Source organism: Stegostoma tigrinum, chromosome 26 (genome assembly GCF_030684315.1).
Source record: "Stegostoma tigrinum isolate sSteTig4 chromosome 26, sSteTig4.hap1, whole genome shotgun sequence".
NCBI classification, from domain to species: Eukaryota; Metazoa; Chordata; class Chondrichthyes; order Orectolobiformes; family Stegostomatidae; genus Stegostoma; species Stegostoma tigrinum.
This window is the reverse complement of record NC_081379.1, coordinates 15612900-15630471: the sequence shown is the minus strand read 5'-3', so window position 1 is coordinate 15630471 and position 17572 is coordinate 15612900. Positions and strand designations below refer to the sequence as shown.

Here is a 17572-nt window from a genome sequence, read left to right as displayed (position 1 = left end):
TGGAGACAAGTTCAATTGAAGTGTTAAACAGGAAGCTCGATGTGATATGGAAAGGAACAGTGTGCAAGGCTGCATACAGAGGAAGGTGAGAGGGCAGCTCTGAGAGAATGCTCAGTCAGAGAGCTGCTGCAGATCTGATGGGCTGAATAGCCTCCTATGCTGTATTAATTATGTGCATTGTGAAAGCTGCTCTGCCAGTCATAAACCTGTTCTTTTCAGTTTCTTGTCCATGTTCTAAAGCAAATGAGGTTAAATGGAATAAGAAATAAGAGAGTATGGAAATGAGCTGAAATCTGATGTATTTGTCCCTGTTTATGTCAGTTGTAAATGTGCATTCAAAGCAACAAATTTAAAGCTGGGGTTCTGCAGCCAATGCATGTGTATATTTGGGCCTCTGCTAATTTAGCTGATCTCACTTCCATACACTCAGTGTACAGGGCCCTTCTCTAAGCTAATGAAGGGTCTGTGGACTGCTTATGGGCCCTTGTGAGAAATCAGATGAATGAGACAGGAGGTGAGCTTCCTCAGAATTCTTTAGTGCAGAGGTTGTTGTCAACAAGTAAGTTATTTTTACAGTTCCTGTATTTTTTAAACATTCCTGTAATTTTAAAATAATGGCATCGATTCAACAGATGCTCTCAGTTTGGCCTGACTGGAGTTCCAGTTTACCAATATATTTTATATATGGCGCTCAATTTTTGGTTAAATGTGCATGGCCCTTTCACTGGTTTTGAGTTTCATCCAACCTTAATTGCAAATGTTTGGACATCCAAATGAGTGGAAATGTTTTAAAGTTGGAACAAACTGGAGGAAGCTTTGTCTTTCTGATTGTGCCCAATCTGGATAAGCTCGATGAGAAAACTTGAGTCTTGTCTGGTCTACGAGGTAGTAAAGAGTTAATACTCACCCTGCCACCATCCACAAGTTAAGTATTGTGAAGTAAGATTGCAGGCACTGGCGGGAGGAGATAGTGATGTAGTATTCATGTAGTGCCATTTGCTGTGCAGATGTGCGCTGAATCCCTAAAGGTAGGAAGCAGCTGGAACTCCTATCTACCTGGTTCATATCTGTTCTTCAGTGAGATCAAAGAATGTTGCCATGCACACTGCACAGACAGCAGAATCCACCTAAGTTCACTACATAAATGAGTTTCTCCTGCAGGGCCTCTGAACAGACACATAGAACAAAGATGTAGCAGAAATATCAATGTGACCAGTTCTTGCTTTTCTAGACTTAGCCTCTGCAAGTAGTTAATAGAAACATTTCATGCTTCATGTTGAACAATCCAATTAGACCCACTCCGCTGTGATTTCTCCACGTCTATAAGTTTCTACTTTTCTGGACAGTTTATAATCAATTTCTTTTTGAAAGTTGGTAATAAACCTGCTTTCACTGCTATTTAAAGGTAGTGAATTCTCAATCATAATAAGACATTCCATTGAAAAGAACTCTGCGCCTCTCCCTGGTTTGTCATTTATCTTAAAGCTTCCCCTGCAGGTGGCAACAAATTCTCCATCTTCACATTTTCAAAGATTTTTTCTTTAATTTCTCTTCCCTTCAAGTGAAACTTTGCACTGGGTACATTGCTTGGCAAAGTATGTTTCAATACTTTTACAAGGATTTCAAGCATGTGCATTGAATTTTTTTTTATTTAACCCAACAGTATGTCCGACCATACAAATGTCAACTAAGAAGTCAAGAGTTCCTCCCACCAAAATACGCTCTGGAGCTGCTGGTCATCCATGTGTGGGAGAGCATTGGTCTGGGAGACAATTTTGGTACTGCTGCAGGATTCCGCACCGTAATGGAATTGATCATTAGATACAGAGAGCTATGGCTATTCTGGACAAAAAACTATAACTTTGACAATTGCATTGTGGCTGACTTCCTGAAAAACAAACTTAAAGAACCAAGGCAAGTTTGATTGTCTTTACGGTATTTTTCCAGAAGGAAAATTATTATGCAGAAAGAGACCATTCAGCCCTTCATGGCTACTCCATATCTTTGAAATTGCTATTCAGTTAGCTTGATTTCATTGTTTCTTGCTCGAGGTTCTGCTAATGTTTCCCTTACATCCATTTCTCCAAATCCATGAGTAGGTAATTGTGGGATGTGTTTCCAACACAGTCCAGATCATACCAACTTGCTTTGTGAAATAAATCCCTCCACTTGTCCCATTGGTTCATCTACTGGGGATTATAGAGGTTAGTTACTTTATATTTTTAATCAAAGGTTTTATAAACGTCCACATGGGTTCATACAAAAAGTATGCCAACCTGGGTGATTTTGGAAGTTTTCTTTATTCGCAGTTTTACTTTTTGGATAACAGAAAATGATGAGGTCAAACATTTCTCAGAAAGTAAGAACCCAAAGAGGGTGGGGGAACAAAGGGATTTGAGAATTAAGAATCATGCTCCTGCCTTTATAAAACAGCACATGTCTACGGCAGCAATGTTCTTGGGTCTGAACAGGAATCAGTTATGTGTACAAATAAGACTTTGATACTTCAAATTAGATTATATATTTTTTAAAAATTGTAAACAAATAAAAGAGCTCTGAATAAATGGGATTTGGCTTCACGAACCAACTGTGCAATGCAAACATTTGGGGAAAATGCCCTCATTGGGTCACAGCCTTCACATCTCATTGGCTTCTTCAAGAGTAGTATCAGTAGCGGTCAGACAGAGAGAAACACATTTGTGTGGAGGCCAAAGGAAACATTCACTTGAATATTAAATTTGGTTGAAATACTTTCCTTCCAGTAAAACTTGCAGATAATTTATCAGATTTGGTTAATAACATCACTTTTACTCTGGCCTCTTCACTGAATAATGAATCCACTGCAGAGTGTAAGTACATGAACCTGAAAATAGAAACACAAAGGTTTCTTAGTCAAAGTTGTCCTTTCAGGGTAACAGGAAATAAAGATGGTGCACATTTCTTGGAAAATAAGAACCCAGAAGTGGGACGGGTTAGCACTACTGTCTTACAGCACCAGGGACCCAGGTTCCAGCCTTAGGTGATTGTCTGTGTGGAGTTTGCACATTCTCCCTGTATCTGTATGGGCTTCCACCAGGTGGACCAGTCTCCTCCCACTGTTTGAAAATGTGCACATTAGGTAGATTGTCCATTGCGTCCAGGGATGTGCAGGCTAGGTGGATTAGCCATGGTAATTATGGAAATAGAGGAGGGGGGAATGTGGTCTGGGTGGGATGCTCTTCAAAGGGTCAGTGCAGACTCAATGCGCCAAATGGCCTCTTTCTGCATTGCAGAAATTCTATGAATCTTTATAAAGTAGCACAGATACTATGTGCAGAGACACTGGGTTCTGAACAGGAATTAATTACATATACATATATGCCATCTGAAGAATGAGTGTTACAAATTCATCATTTGATTGATGATCCTCTTGTTGTTTGAAAATTAGACCGAAGATACTCGACCCTGCAGATCCAACAGGAAATGTTGCTGGAAATGCTCGATGGGACTTGGTTGCACAGGAAGCCAAAAAATGCTTACAGCAAGTCTGTGCACAGGACGTTGAACCCTGGAAAGTTGAGGTAAAATATCACAGAAATATCATGGCATACTTCATATTAAACAGTGAATATATTGAATGCTTGTTAATGAGGAGGGGCTAGTAAAAAATTATTACTCTTTGCTCATTCCACAATGCGCATAGATGCTTTGTTAGATCACATGCACCCCAACTTCAGCTGGCGAGGCCTTACACTCTGGAAATCCAACCTTAAAATTGTCTGTTTCTTTCGTTTGTGCTTCTATTTTTAAGATTCTCTTTAAATCTATCTCTTTCTCCAAAATTCCGGTCACTGGTGCTAATAATATCTTATGTTGCTCTATGTCAGATTTTCTTTGCTAATGCTACTAAGAGGGATGTTGAGCTACATTAAAGGCACTATGTAAAAATTGTAGTTGACTCCTCATCTAATCAGTCTTTTGTTAATCTTTTGCTGTTCATTCTGAGAGACGTACAATCATGAATGATAGAGCAAATAAAAGAGGTCAATTGGCCTGTAGTGCCTGTGTGGGATTTTTCGTGGATCTATCCAATTAGTTCCACTCTTCTAATCTTTCCTCTACTCTGCGAAATTGCTTCTTTTCAGCTATTTATCTGATTCTTTTTTGAATGTTACTTTTGAATTGATGTCCAGCACTCTTTCAGGCAGCACATTTCAGATTGTAACAACTGGCTGAGTAAAAATAAATCTCATCTTATTTTGTTAATAGCCTCAAATTTCTACTGAGTTTTCCACCACTTTTGAACACATGTATTGAGTGCCCTCTTGATGTTCCGTGCTTTAAGAATGTCAGCTTCCCCAGTGTATTCACAGAGCTGAAATGTCTCCTCACTTGTACCATTCTGGTAGTTCTCTTCTGCACCTCCTCCAAGCCCTGTGCTGTTATCCAGTCCCATGGAATGAAGCTACCTTCTGACTTCGGCTACCTCAAAATAAGTGGCTAGTCTTATGACAGTGAACATAAGTATTCGGTTTCAGCGGGAGGTGTGTGGTTTCTAGCTGAGTTCAGATCTTTCCACGTGTGTGTACTTCCAAATGCGGTAAAGATCAACAGGATATCCCTGACCAATACATTTTCTCTGCTGTGTAAGCTACATGCACAGAGAAATTATAGCAAATCTACTTCTATATGAGCTATGACCAACTCATGGTTCAGAGAATGAATCTGATTGGCACAACACTATAGCATGAGCAATACTTCCAGACACTTCAGTGGGCATTTTTGCTCCAATCACTCTGTACTCTATCCAGTCTGACCAGTCTGAGGAGTGGCAATCATTGTCATATTGACATTGCAGTCCTATTTATTTGTATTGGGACCTGGCCCTGCCATTTTCACCACCGGTTCCAATGCTGGCTCCGTCAGTACTCTGGAGTGAATTGACAGTCTGATGGATCTCATCGGGAGCAACACAGCTGGGGAATGTTCATGGCAGTACATGCTGTATTCTGTTCCATTTTGAAATATCTCAAGGCTGCGTGTCTACAATCAACTATCCCATGGATGGCAATTTTTTTGTTTAAAACCAATGTAACAAACCCACCCAGCCCACAGCAGTGACCTCACCCTCAATGCTCTGATCAGTGATTTCCTTAAAACCAGCCCCTCCAGTGATCACTCCCTATGTCTAACAGTGATCTGCTCCCATCAGCCCCTCATCCCCCACAGTGATTACACACTGCACCTCCCTGATAGTGATCCCCTCCCAATTCCCAAATGTGACCGTCCCTCCCCATTCCTAGTAGTGACTACCCCTCCTCACCCTGACAGTGGACCCCTCCCTCCCTCACACTGTATAACTGCACCAAGACTCTCCCTGTCACTCCCAGGAAAATGTCAACTCGACTGATGTCAGTTAGACAAAGTCCAGGGATTCTGGAAAGTAGCTCTGGAGGGAGTTAGGGCTAGCAGTGTTTGTGGGTCAAGAGGATGGGCGGTGGTGCGTAGGTGATGGTGATGGTGGTGGTGGTGAGCACTGTCAGTGGTTCAGGGGTGTGGGGTTGAGCTCTGACTGAGGTTTGGGTAGTGGGGAGGGTTGCCAACTAGCACTGTCGGTGGGCACAGGGCTAGACCAGTTATGACAAACTCAAAGTCAGTCCAAGTGAAATGCAGGGTAGGAATATGACAAACCGCCCACCTCTTTGAACCACTGGCCAATCACAGAGTAGCCCAGGTGGGACCTAACAGTTCAAATGACCCACCCTGGTACCACAGTTGTGCTTGCATCTGGATTCCCTCAGAGACCTGAGGATGTTGGTCGTTCGTTCTAGTGTTTACGGGTTTCTTGTCAGAGATCAAAGAAGATCTGACTACCCTTCTGAATAGTCAGACGCTACACCTGAAACATTTTCTCTCCATGGACGCTGTCAGAGCTTCTGCTGAGTTCCTCCAGTTATTTCCCAATGTCTTGGCCTCTGAGAGATGCAAACTCCCAATCCTAGTCGTGTCATCCTATAATACTGCCCAGATAGTACACTGTTTTTAGGACAGTAATATTATTTGCAATTCCTGAAAAGAGCTCAGATGCAAGAAAATATAGAAATGAAAGAAAATAATCTCAAAAATATTTTGAGAGTTTTGTTTGCTTTTGTTTAACTTTCTTTTAATTGGTGTTATTTTTCTTAGGTTTTTAATTCTGATGAAGCCAAAAAGGCTTAACTTATATTCTTTCAACTATTTGCTATTGTTTAACTTATTCTTAGGCCCTGAGTTACAAGATTAAACATTAATATTTATTATTAATTATTATTTTTATTATGGTTTTTATTATTTTATTATTAATTATTTAATATTATTAAATATTAAATTTGACGAAATAGAGGGGACTAGTGAGATGCTGGGAACCAACCAACAAAATGCAAGACCAACATTTGACCTAGGAATCATGACATGATAAACTGGAACAAATGATATGATAGTATAATTTATATGTCAGTGAGTACAAGCATTGATTTGGGTATCTGCACTCCCCACTGTGGCCACGAGAGAGCATAGTTCTGAGGTAGGATTACAAAACTCCAGAGCTGATTTTCCATTCTGGCTTCCTTTCGAGCAAGCTCCCACCAGTATACCATCATTGAGTTTCCCACTGATTGTAGTAAAATTAGTGTATTTTTACAGAACCTGCATTCCTTTGTTTATTTCAGCCTTTTATGATTGTTCTTTTCAGCCTGTAAAAGGTATTCCAATTTCAGTCAAGGTTGTGGATACTTCAAGCTGCACAGAGCATTTCTCTATGAATCCTTTCTTACCCATTCGGAATATAAAAGAAAAAGTCAAGGATGTGACCAGCACCCCGATGTCCAATTATTATCTGGAGTGGAATGGCCAGACATTGGACGATCATCGGTCTTTGTCTGATTACGGAATTTTCTACAGTGTTACCATCTTGCTGAGGGAGCAAACCAACTGGTGCAGCTTAATGTAACAAAAAAAGGTCAATCCTCACGCGTATAGGTGAGAGTTGTCAAAATACCATGGACAGCCAACTACTTTATCAGACCAGTGTAACAAGCCTTTGGACAAAAATTGCTATTTAAGTCCTTTTGCCTGAATATAGTTTCTGACAAATTGAGCTCCCTGGCTGGATTGGACAGATATGTCCAATCTGTCCCTGTCAGATGAGTGTTTGGTGAGGTTTGGGGCAGTATAAAACAGGAAGGATAGCAGCCCACCCAACTGACCCCCATTATACAGCAGGTGGGTGGGTGGCGCCACAGTGACTGCCCACCTGCAATATTGAATTATTAAAGAACGGTTGATTAAGCTTCTTAATACACCACTATTGGCATAATACAATTGACATGGACAGAATGGGAAATATGTTGTTTGAGGTTATACTGAAAAAGGGTGGGAAGGAATGGAGGCCACATCATTGAGAGATTAGCCCTCAATTACAGCTTAGATCCCAACACAAACACACACACAAATGGACACGCTCACACTCACACCCTAAAAAGACACCATCATTTATAACAACCTGCCCTTCCAACTCCAACCTCCCTAACCCCTTCCCTAGGGTCTTGGATCTAACCTTGTTTTGGCTGCCCTCGATCCTCTTCATGCAGATGACAACTGTCTCAGTGATGCCCGGTACTGGGCGCTGGGACTGCTGCAGCTGCTGGCTAATCAGATTGGGTGACATCTCTCAAGGGCAGGCTCACTGCTGACTCTGGCTGCAGAAAGACTTCCTCCAGCAACGCCAACTTGCCTTTGGGAGGACAAACGATGGGAGACAGTGGAGAAACTGGGATTATTCTCCTCACACGAAGATGATTAAGAGGACATTAATGATTGCCAAATTTATGATAGAGTGTTATGTGATGTGAAAGAGTAGATATGAAACAGCTGTTTGTATTGGGAGCAGATCTGGCTTCCAGAGGATGCGAATCCAAGATAAAATTAACCAATAACAAAAAGGATCAGCACAATGGGGAAGTAGCCAGTGGGACTAATTGGACAGCTTTTCAAAGAACCAGTTCAGGTGCAATGGGCTCACAGACATCCATCTACACTTTCTATATGTGTAATCTCCAATGTATGCGTCAAAGAAGTAAGTGTTTGTTAATTTGTTCATGTTGATTTAAACTGTATTTCCTGGGTATGATCATTCAGGTTCACAACAAATTGATACTTTACACAGCAGTTTGGGGATTTGTTTGCATTGCTATTTTTATGTGTACTGGATGTTGAGCAATGCAGTGGTTTATGATAGTCACTGTAATGCATGTAATTTGCATTATTTGATGCAGGTGTTACAGCAAAAGTTGCATCTTTTTAATTCTGTGTGGTGTGCTGATATAAAATTATTTGGATTCTTACCTTACAAACTAGTTGTACCACAGTTACACAAGTATTTCAGTCACATGCTGCCGTTAGTAATTACTTCACAATTATGGGGCCAAAGAATCAGACAGCACGGAAACAGACCCTTTGGTCCGATCTGAACATAATCCCAAACTAAAGTGGTCCCACCTGACTGCTCCTGACCCTTATACCTCCAAACCTTTCCTATTCATGTACTTATCCAAATGTCTTTTAAACAGTCTAATTACACCTGCATCCACCACTTCCTCAAGAAAGTCATTCCACAAGTGAACCACCATCTGTGTAAACAATATGGCCCTCATGTATTTTTTGAAATCTCTTTCCTCTCACCTTGGAAGTGTACCCCATAGTCTTGAAATCCCCTATCCTAAAGAAAAGACAATTACCATTAACTCTACCTATACCGCTCATTATTTTCTAAACATCTATCAGGTTGCCTCTCAATTTCCTACGTCCCACTGAAAAAAGTCCCAGCCTACCCTAACTTAAACATTCCGTACCCAGCAACATCCTGGTAAATCTCTTCCCACCTCTCTCCAGCTTAATAACATTCTTCCTATAACTGCGTAATCAGACCTGGACACAGCATTCCAGAAGAGGCCTCACCAATGTCCTGTACAACTTCAACATGACTTCCTGTGTTGTCTAGGATATTGAGAGTAAGTTACAGTTCCCAAAGTATGACTATGTCAAGCTGTTTCTTGTCTAGACTCAGAGCATTCTTCCAACTGTGGAACTGCCCCCAGACATTGCAATGTCAACAGCTAAGTTTGCCATTGCCTAGCATCAACCTATGTGCCAGAAATGACAATCTCCTCAGTTTTGTTTTCTTTAAACATTTGATTACAAATGGCTTTGTCGGCAATATCAGAGGGGCAGTTAAAAGTAAAGTACTGGAGTCACATATAAGCCAGATACTGGACGTAAGATTTCCCTCCCTAAAGGGCACGAGTGAACCAGATAGGTTTTAATTGCAACTGATGATAGTTTTATGGTAATCATTACATTTTTAATACCAGATTTTGTTGAATACAAATTATATTTTCTGCTGTGATGGTATTTGAACCCAGGTACCCAGGACGTTTCCTGGAACTTTGGATTTCCAAGTCCAGTGACAATGCAATTACACCATCACCTCTTGTCACTCACTGATTAACGCTGTTCACAGCTAAAAGCTTTAACAATACACAGGACAGTAAAGCAAAAGAGAAAAGCTTTGTCTCTGCATATCGCACCAAAAATAAACTATATCAATAAATCAGATCGTAGCATTAAGGATCCTGAAATTAAACCAATGCTGTCCTTTGGATAGAGCATTTTAACTGAACATTCTAAGTAGTTTAATGGATTACATAACTGGAAAAGAATAAATGACTCGGTCCTATTTCCTACTTTACTTCTACTGAAGACACAAACTTGCTGGAGCACAATTCCATGGACACCAGATGCTCACTCATGCCTGCTCAGGTGACCATTCTCAAGTTGTAATGCTGGTGGGTGGACTATTTTACCAAGAGAAATTACAGCCAATGCAAAGCTGAACATACTAATGCCCTTCCAAAATACGTCAACAGACAGTAATTAGGAGCTGGGAATCAAGCTAAATTTCCTTTCCTAGACCTGAATATAGAAATCCATAATGGTGCATTTACCACCATCACAGACAGTATCAGAAAATGCAACTAAGTCCAGGATAAGCCAAAACCCATCCAATATGATTCACATTGAATAAATTTACTGGTCAATGAATGAAACATTTAGGTGATCATTATTTTTTTCTTCGATCTCTATCCTTTCTCCAGCTTCTTACCATTACGATGTTGATTTCCTTTTTCTTCTTTTTCCTTTGTAAACTGGATTTTAATGGCCAGAGGACATTACCGCAGTAATGAGATACCCACACAATGATACAAATGGTCTCAACTAAAAAGTACGTTACACCTTTTCCATTTCAAAAAGTTTGCACCTTAACAAATAAAGCATAATCAGATCAAACCATAGAATCCTGACAGTGCAAGGACTGTTCAATTCATCAAGTGTACACCAACTCTCCAAAGACCATTGTTGTACAGACCCACACACATCCACCCAGCTGTGTAACCCCACATTTAGCATGGCCACTCCACCTAACCTGCACACCTAATCATTGCAGGAGGGAATTGGAACACCAAGAGGAAACTCACATAGACACCAGTAGAATATGCAAACTCCACACAGACTGTGGAGGCTGGAATTAAACAAGGTTCTGTAGTGCTGTGAGGCAGCGGTGCTAACCACTGAGCTACTCACAACATTTAAAGATAACCTTACTGACACGTCAGTGCAGTCCTGAGAAGCAGATAAACTGTATTTCATATAAACTGTATTTCATGCTGCCGGGATCATATAGGTGAAAAGATGTCATCCAAGCCAGAATTGCAGCTGATTTCAACAATTGACTGATTTAAACATGAGGGTTTTAAATGGTGGACCATATAATGGTAACAACTGGGAGAGTGATGCTTTCAGTAGTAATGATCTTTGGAGATGAAGCACCGAGAGTGGGAGAATAACAGTTGGACAGACAAAGGACAAATATAATTTATTGTAGATTTTGGTTTTTTACTTTTGAGTTGGTAACATGTCGGCTTTCTCTGTGTCTGAAATTAATAATTAACTTGAGTATTTCTGTAGTTATGGTGATTTACTTAAAACAATTTTTGCAGCCTAGCTTTGAAATTGATGGGTTTCATGTATATTAGTAGGGTTTTACTGCTGAGCAGGATAAACAATCTCCAGTTCAGAAGGTCAGGAGAAGTTCTTAAAGTGTTAACAGAAACATCTATTACTTAGAGAGATATATTTTCCTTTGTTTTAATTTGGGTTTTAAGCAGTCCTGTGAAGTCATTTGATAAAGATGTTTGTATAGACCAGTGTTCCTGACAAGGGAGGTGTTTGTCAAATTAGGTTACCTTGGAGTAGAGTTAATGTTATTTCCAGTCTGTAAGTATTGGGAAAAGCCTGGTGGCTGCTGAAACTCATTTGTTTAAGCTCAGATGTGTAAAAACTCCACGAAGAAACTATCTGCAGTTCCAGTCTATAAGTTAAAGACATAAGTGACTGAAATTTATTGAGGTATTAAAGAAAGGACTGTGCTGTGAGTATGGTACATAATGCATTTTTGAGTGTTACACAAGGTGTGTTTTTGGGTCCTATACAAATGCTGTTGTTTTTCTTTCCAATTTATTAGAGCGTATTGGGAATTAATGGATTAAAACATAACTTACTTAAAAATTTATGCTTATAAATCCATCAATTCGTGTTATAAATAGATAGTTTGGTTTATTATGTTTTATATACATATTTTTTCATTTGATGGTTAGAGCAAAATCTGCAGCATTGCATGTTTACATTTCAGTGAGAAACCACTTTGATAAAGACTAAACAGTACAAAATAAAATATTATCTATCATGTTTTAGTCTGGAATCTGACTTGACCAGTAATAACATTAGCTGGGATCATGACAATGTTAAAAATGTGCATGGGGCTTCAGGATTCTGATCCATCAACATTACATTGTACAAGTTTTTGATTGTCTCTGGAGAGAGGTGTAGTGACATTAATTTGGCATTTTCTGACGTTTCTAAAACACTGATTGAAAGGCATTGTTTGGTGATTAAACAGAAATTTGTGATTGCAATATTTTCCAATTACCAAGATAAAGTACAATGAAATCAAGTTCATGCACAATCAGTGCTGCTTGCTTGGTCATTGTCAACAAATCTCTATGGTAAATAAATGCTTCATATTTCAGAATTTAGAAATAAAAATGATTTTGCTTCCTTTGCAGCATTTTTTCTCCTAACAAACCTCAATTCAAATAATTGCTCCTGTAATTCTCTCTGTGTTCAAATCTCACCCATTTTCCTTATGCTTTAATTGTGACTTTCTTTTACATTAAATATGCCATGGCATTAAGATTTTTCAAGAGGAAGACACACAAAATGGTACACATTATTCTAATTGCTGCCAAACTAATGATTCATATAGATTTATCATAATCTTTCTGCTTTTGTACTTTATTCCCAAGACTGCTACTTATAAAGACTGTTTGCTTCTTTACAGCTTCATGAATGCCTTCTCAGTTTAAGTTCTTTGTCTTGAAATTCTAAAGTTTCTTGGTATCTTGATTCATTTCGTGGATACATTTTACCTCATCTTCCCAAGATATACTGTCTCACATTTCTCTGCATTAAACTTTACCTAACATTTATCTGCTTAACATCTTCCAGTAATTGTGAGTCATGCTACTTCTTGTCATCAGCAAATTTTGATATTAGACTGTCAGTGCTTAAATCCAACATGCAATATGCCGTTATGTTTCTTTACAAGGTATGACTGTGCAGCAGCCTTTTTCACCGAGCTACAAACTAAGCAGCGGCACAGTCACCAATGGGGCTTTCAGAGGATTGGGGACTTCGGGGCAGAGGGTTGCACCAGTCACTCAAAGGCAAGGCAACTCTTTAACACAATAGCCAGAAGGAACAAGCACAGGATTTCCAGACACATGAAGTGACCCAGACCATGGGGAGATAGTTAGAACAGAGTATACTAGAGAAACTCAGCAGGTCAGGCATCGTCTGTGGAGAGAAAAACTGAGTTAATGTTTCGAGTCCAGTATGAAACTTGTTCAGAGTTTTGATCAATCTTAATCACAACCACCTGGTTCTGCCTGTGATCCTGGGCCAACTGCAAATTCCCTGATGTCAAACTCTGCCAGCCAACTTTTCGGAGAGATTTAGGACACAGTGTGTTCATGCACTGAGGGCTGTGCAGCTCAGAAGTGACAAATGATTATTCCTTTCATTTAACTGTCACTGGTTATTATTGCATTGACAGCTGTGAAATTACTGCTCTCACGCTATTTATGCTATTTATTTGTTGGTCCCATTTATTGGGTCTATGACTGTGTTACAAGCAGACAGTAGATTATATTTTGCCTCCTGACTGGTAAGCCATCATTGTGAGCTGAATAACAATTTCCATCTCAAAGATTCCCTTTGTTTTAATAATGGGAAGGATGCTGACATGAAGCATAAACCCCAAGACCCAATCAAGTTTTCTTCATTTTTCCCAGAAGGTTGCAATGGCTTCTGACTCCACTGATACACAAGCACTAACCATCGGTTATGATGATTTTGTAAATTGTATGAAACCTTTAATCAGCATAGTCCAGTATAGTAACAATGGATTTCACTTCCCTGATTGATAAAAACAGAGTGGCCCTTAAACTGACTCTTTTTTTTCTGGTACATCATTACATGTTCTTGTCTGGAAGTGAATAAGTTCACTTTTGCTTCCAATTATTGACTCTTCTCGCACTTTCAGATAATTTGACACTTCCTTCCCTTCCTTGAATGCTGTGACTCAATTTCTAGAGAAATGCTGTCTCCTAATATTTTTAAACCCATTGACTCTCACAGCTACCTCAATTACAACCCCCCCCCCACCACAGCCTGCCTCCCGCAAGGATTCTCCCAGTTCTATCTATCCAGTGAAATCAATGATGCAAGTTTCTTCAACGGCACTTCTGATATATCTTTGATTTTTCTAGATTGAGGATTCCCCTCTGCACCATAACAATAATGTGTGTATAGTACTTCTGCCCACAGTCCCAGAACCGCAAGAACCACTTGAACTTCCCTTTGCATACTGTTAACAACACTTCCCCCCAACTTATTCAATGGATCATTTTCTGCCAGTAGTAGTGTGATGCCCTCACAAAACACTGTTCACCCTCCCCTGTCAATATTCTATGAGGAATGTTCCTACTCTGCTTCACAATCACTGCCAAAACCTTGTCTCCTTCCTATGGCATAGAATCATAGAATCATAGAAATCCTACAGTGTGGAAACAGGCCCTTTGGCCCAACAAGTCCACACCGACCCTCAGAGCACCCACCCAAACCCATCCCCTATATCCCACCTAATCTACACATCCCTGAACACTATGGGGCAATTTAGCATGGCCAATCCACCTAGCCTGCACATCTTTGGACTGTGGGGGGAAACCGGAGCAGCCAGAGGAAACCCACGCAGACACCGGGAGAATGTGCAAACTCCAAACAGGCAGTCTCCGAGGGTAGAATTGAACCTGAGTCCCTGGCACTGTGAGGCAGCAGTGCTAACTACTGTGCTGTCGTGCTGCCCCTTCAACATTGATATTATCTTCAACACCACTCTTCCTTATATTATTACTTAACCTTTTGTGAAGTACCTTGCTGAACACCTTCTTGAAGTCCAAATACAACTCATCAACTGGTTCCCCTCTATCCACTCTGGATGTGATGTCTTCAAAAGACTAGAACTGTGGTTGGCTAAATTTCCCCCAAATCTTGTAGACTTCACTTTGTTGGTTATGTTGAATGCCTTATTGAAAGCTATAAAGTATAAGGTAAATGCATCTTTCCCTGCAATTGCAGGAGGTGTGATACCTACTTTTTTCCCTCCAATTTTTCTCACCAACAATTGCCCGCATCCTTTGTTGCATTAATTATTTAATTATATTTCACACAACATTATTGTTATGGTGCAGAATGAGGCCATTTGGTCCATCATGCCTGCACCAGTTCTATTAGCTAGTTTCAATCTCCTCCCTTTTCCCCATTTCCCTACATACCATTTTTATCTAAATAATCGTTCAATTGTTCAATTGAACCTGCCTCCAACACACTTTCAAGCAGTCCTTTTGCTGTGCGAAAAGGTTTTTCCTCGCATCACCCTTGCTTTGTTTGCATATCGCTTTCAATCTGTGCCATCTCATCCTTCTTCCTTTTATGAGCGGGAACAGCATCTCCCTATCTTTATCCAGCCTGCTCAGAATTTCGAAAATCTCTCAAAACTCCTTTCAGTCTTCTTCTTCTCTCTAAGGAGAACAGTCCTAACTTGCGTAATCTATCCTCTTCACTGAAGTTTCTCATTCCTGGAAATGTTCTTGCAAATTGCTTCTGCACTCTTTCCAATGCATTCATTTCTTTCCCATAATGTGATGCGCACAATTGTATACAATGCACTGAGTACACTATGTACATTCACACTGCCTATGTTTTTCACTTAGTCTACTGTATTTACTGTTCACAATGCAGTCACCTCACTGGGAGATAAAGGACAGATTGGGTGATCAACTTTTTTGAAACCTCTGCTTAGCCACAAGCAGTGCCTTGAGCTTTTGGTTCCCCACCATTTTAATTCACCACCTTGCTCGCACAGCCTTATTATCTGCCTGCATCCCTTTGTGGTGCTGTATGAAAGCTCAAGGAATAGCAACTCATCTTTCAATTATGCACCTTACACTTCTCTTGACCAAGCATTGAGTTGAACAATTTCAGACCATGAACTCTGTCTTCCGATTATACCTTTTTTAATCTCCATAAACAGATCTTAATCTTTTTCAAATCTTTGCTTTCAGGGAGACCTGTTCCTTATGTGTTTGTGTGTCCTTGCTAGAACATGACTTTATATGTGCATTGTGCATACTGATGAACATATATGGCTGTCAAATGTATTTACATGGGACAGCTGTATCTGACAACGAGTTTCCTACAGGGTTTATCTCCACAAGGTCTAGTGGGCTTTCTACTAAATGTGACTCATTATCTACATAGCTCAATCCTCAGGTCCGATGGTAGCCAGATTCTCCCACTTGTTGTAACCGGGAGAAGTCACTACTCACATGGCATAGACGGATATCCCTGGTCCTCAGGCTATATTTCGAATATCATCGTGCATGGTCAGCCGGAGCTGCCCTCTATGGTTTGTGAAATCTACTCCAGGTATGGTCATTAAGGAGAATGTTGACAAGCACTTCGATACCCTGGCAAACAGGAGATGCAGAGGAGTGACATCCCTTAGGCTGAGGACTGACAAGAAGCAGAGGAGCAAGTGATGAGCTGGTATCTCAAGCTCTCACTTTCTTCTTAAGAATTCTTGGTGTATCGTTTCTGCACAGTGCATGAAAGGATAGGATAGGAATCAAAAATGAATACGCATTTTAATGGGACATGATGTGAAGTTGATGAAGATGATAACAGTCTCTGCCAATAGGCATCTTGCTGCTGTGTACTAAGAATCTTGTTTCAGTGCTTGTAAGGTTTTAGGAGGAAGGTATAGAGGAGACGTCAGAGGGAGGTTCTTCACCCAGAGAGTTGTGAGCGCATGGAATATTTTACCAGTGATAGTTGTGGAAGTGGAGTCATTAGTGACATTTAAGCGACTGCTGGACATGCACATGGACAGCAGTGAATTGAGGGGAATGTAGGTTAGGTTATTTTATTTTTGGATTAGGATTATTCCACAGCACAACATCGTGGGCCGAAGGGCCTGTACAGTGCTGTACTTTTGTATGTTCTATGTAACTTAGTTGTACAATGCAGCTAGTTACTCCTGAAATGGAGTGAGACCTCAGTGGATTTCTCCAACAATTCTCCAGATGTCATGCCATCTACACATTGTCATGAGCCGATAAGATTTCACCTGAATCATCAAACTGATGGCATCAATTATTTATATCAATGATGTCTGTGCCTTTTCAGCTCCTTCTAAATATGTAGCATATCCTTCCTCAATCTATTTCTGTGAATGAAAATAAATTTAGCTCTCCTCTCAGAACCCGTAAGAGCAGGAACGCCTTTTCTGTTTCCTTTTGAATACTCTCTCTTTAATTAGATTTAGAATACTAAATGTGGGTAACACAATACTTAAAAATTGTTTGATTTGTTCGTGCATTATAGGCAGAGAGATGTCGGCATGCAACACCTATATTAATGAAAAAATAGATACCTGGCAACACACTTATCAAAGGACAGTCTGTTCTTGGATAGAGAACCTAAAGGTGGAATCTTACCACACGTTGCAGGACCTGGACATTAACATCTCATTATTAGTTAATCTCATGTCATTTATTTGCAATTTTCCATTTCTGACAGTTGCTGGATAAAATCTAGACAGTGATAATTCCCAACTGAAAGTCAGAGCAGTTACCTGGTGACTCCAATTTATTGCTTAATCCCTGGACCCTTAATTTAGGACACCAATCACCAACACCGCAGGGCACACTGCATTGCAGTGACTGAATGCAGCATCACCGCCCCTGCCTGACCCCAATCCATGGACTTTGGCAGGTACCAGCCTCACTGAATCCACACAGCACATCTCGGATCTACATAC

The 17572-nt window shown here is 40.2% G+C and overlaps 1 protein-coding gene across 1 annotated transcript in view; it reads left to right on the top strand.

Moving 5' to 3' along the window:
• Window positions 1-12099, top strand: part of LOC125464303 (uncharacterized) — a 108644-nt gene extending 96545 nt beyond the window's left edge. Inside the window, exons 32-34 of the mRNA XM_059655180.1 lie at window positions 1664-1914; window positions 3428-3560; window positions 6710-12099. Coding sequence (XP_059511163.1) covers window positions 1664-1914; window positions 3428-3560; window positions 6710-6967 — 642 coding nt within the window. The 3' untranslated portion in view covers window positions 6968-12099. The remainder of the gene's footprint in view (window positions 1-1663; window positions 1915-3427; window positions 3561-6709) is intronic.
• Window positions 12100-17572: the final 5473 nt, after the last annotated feature.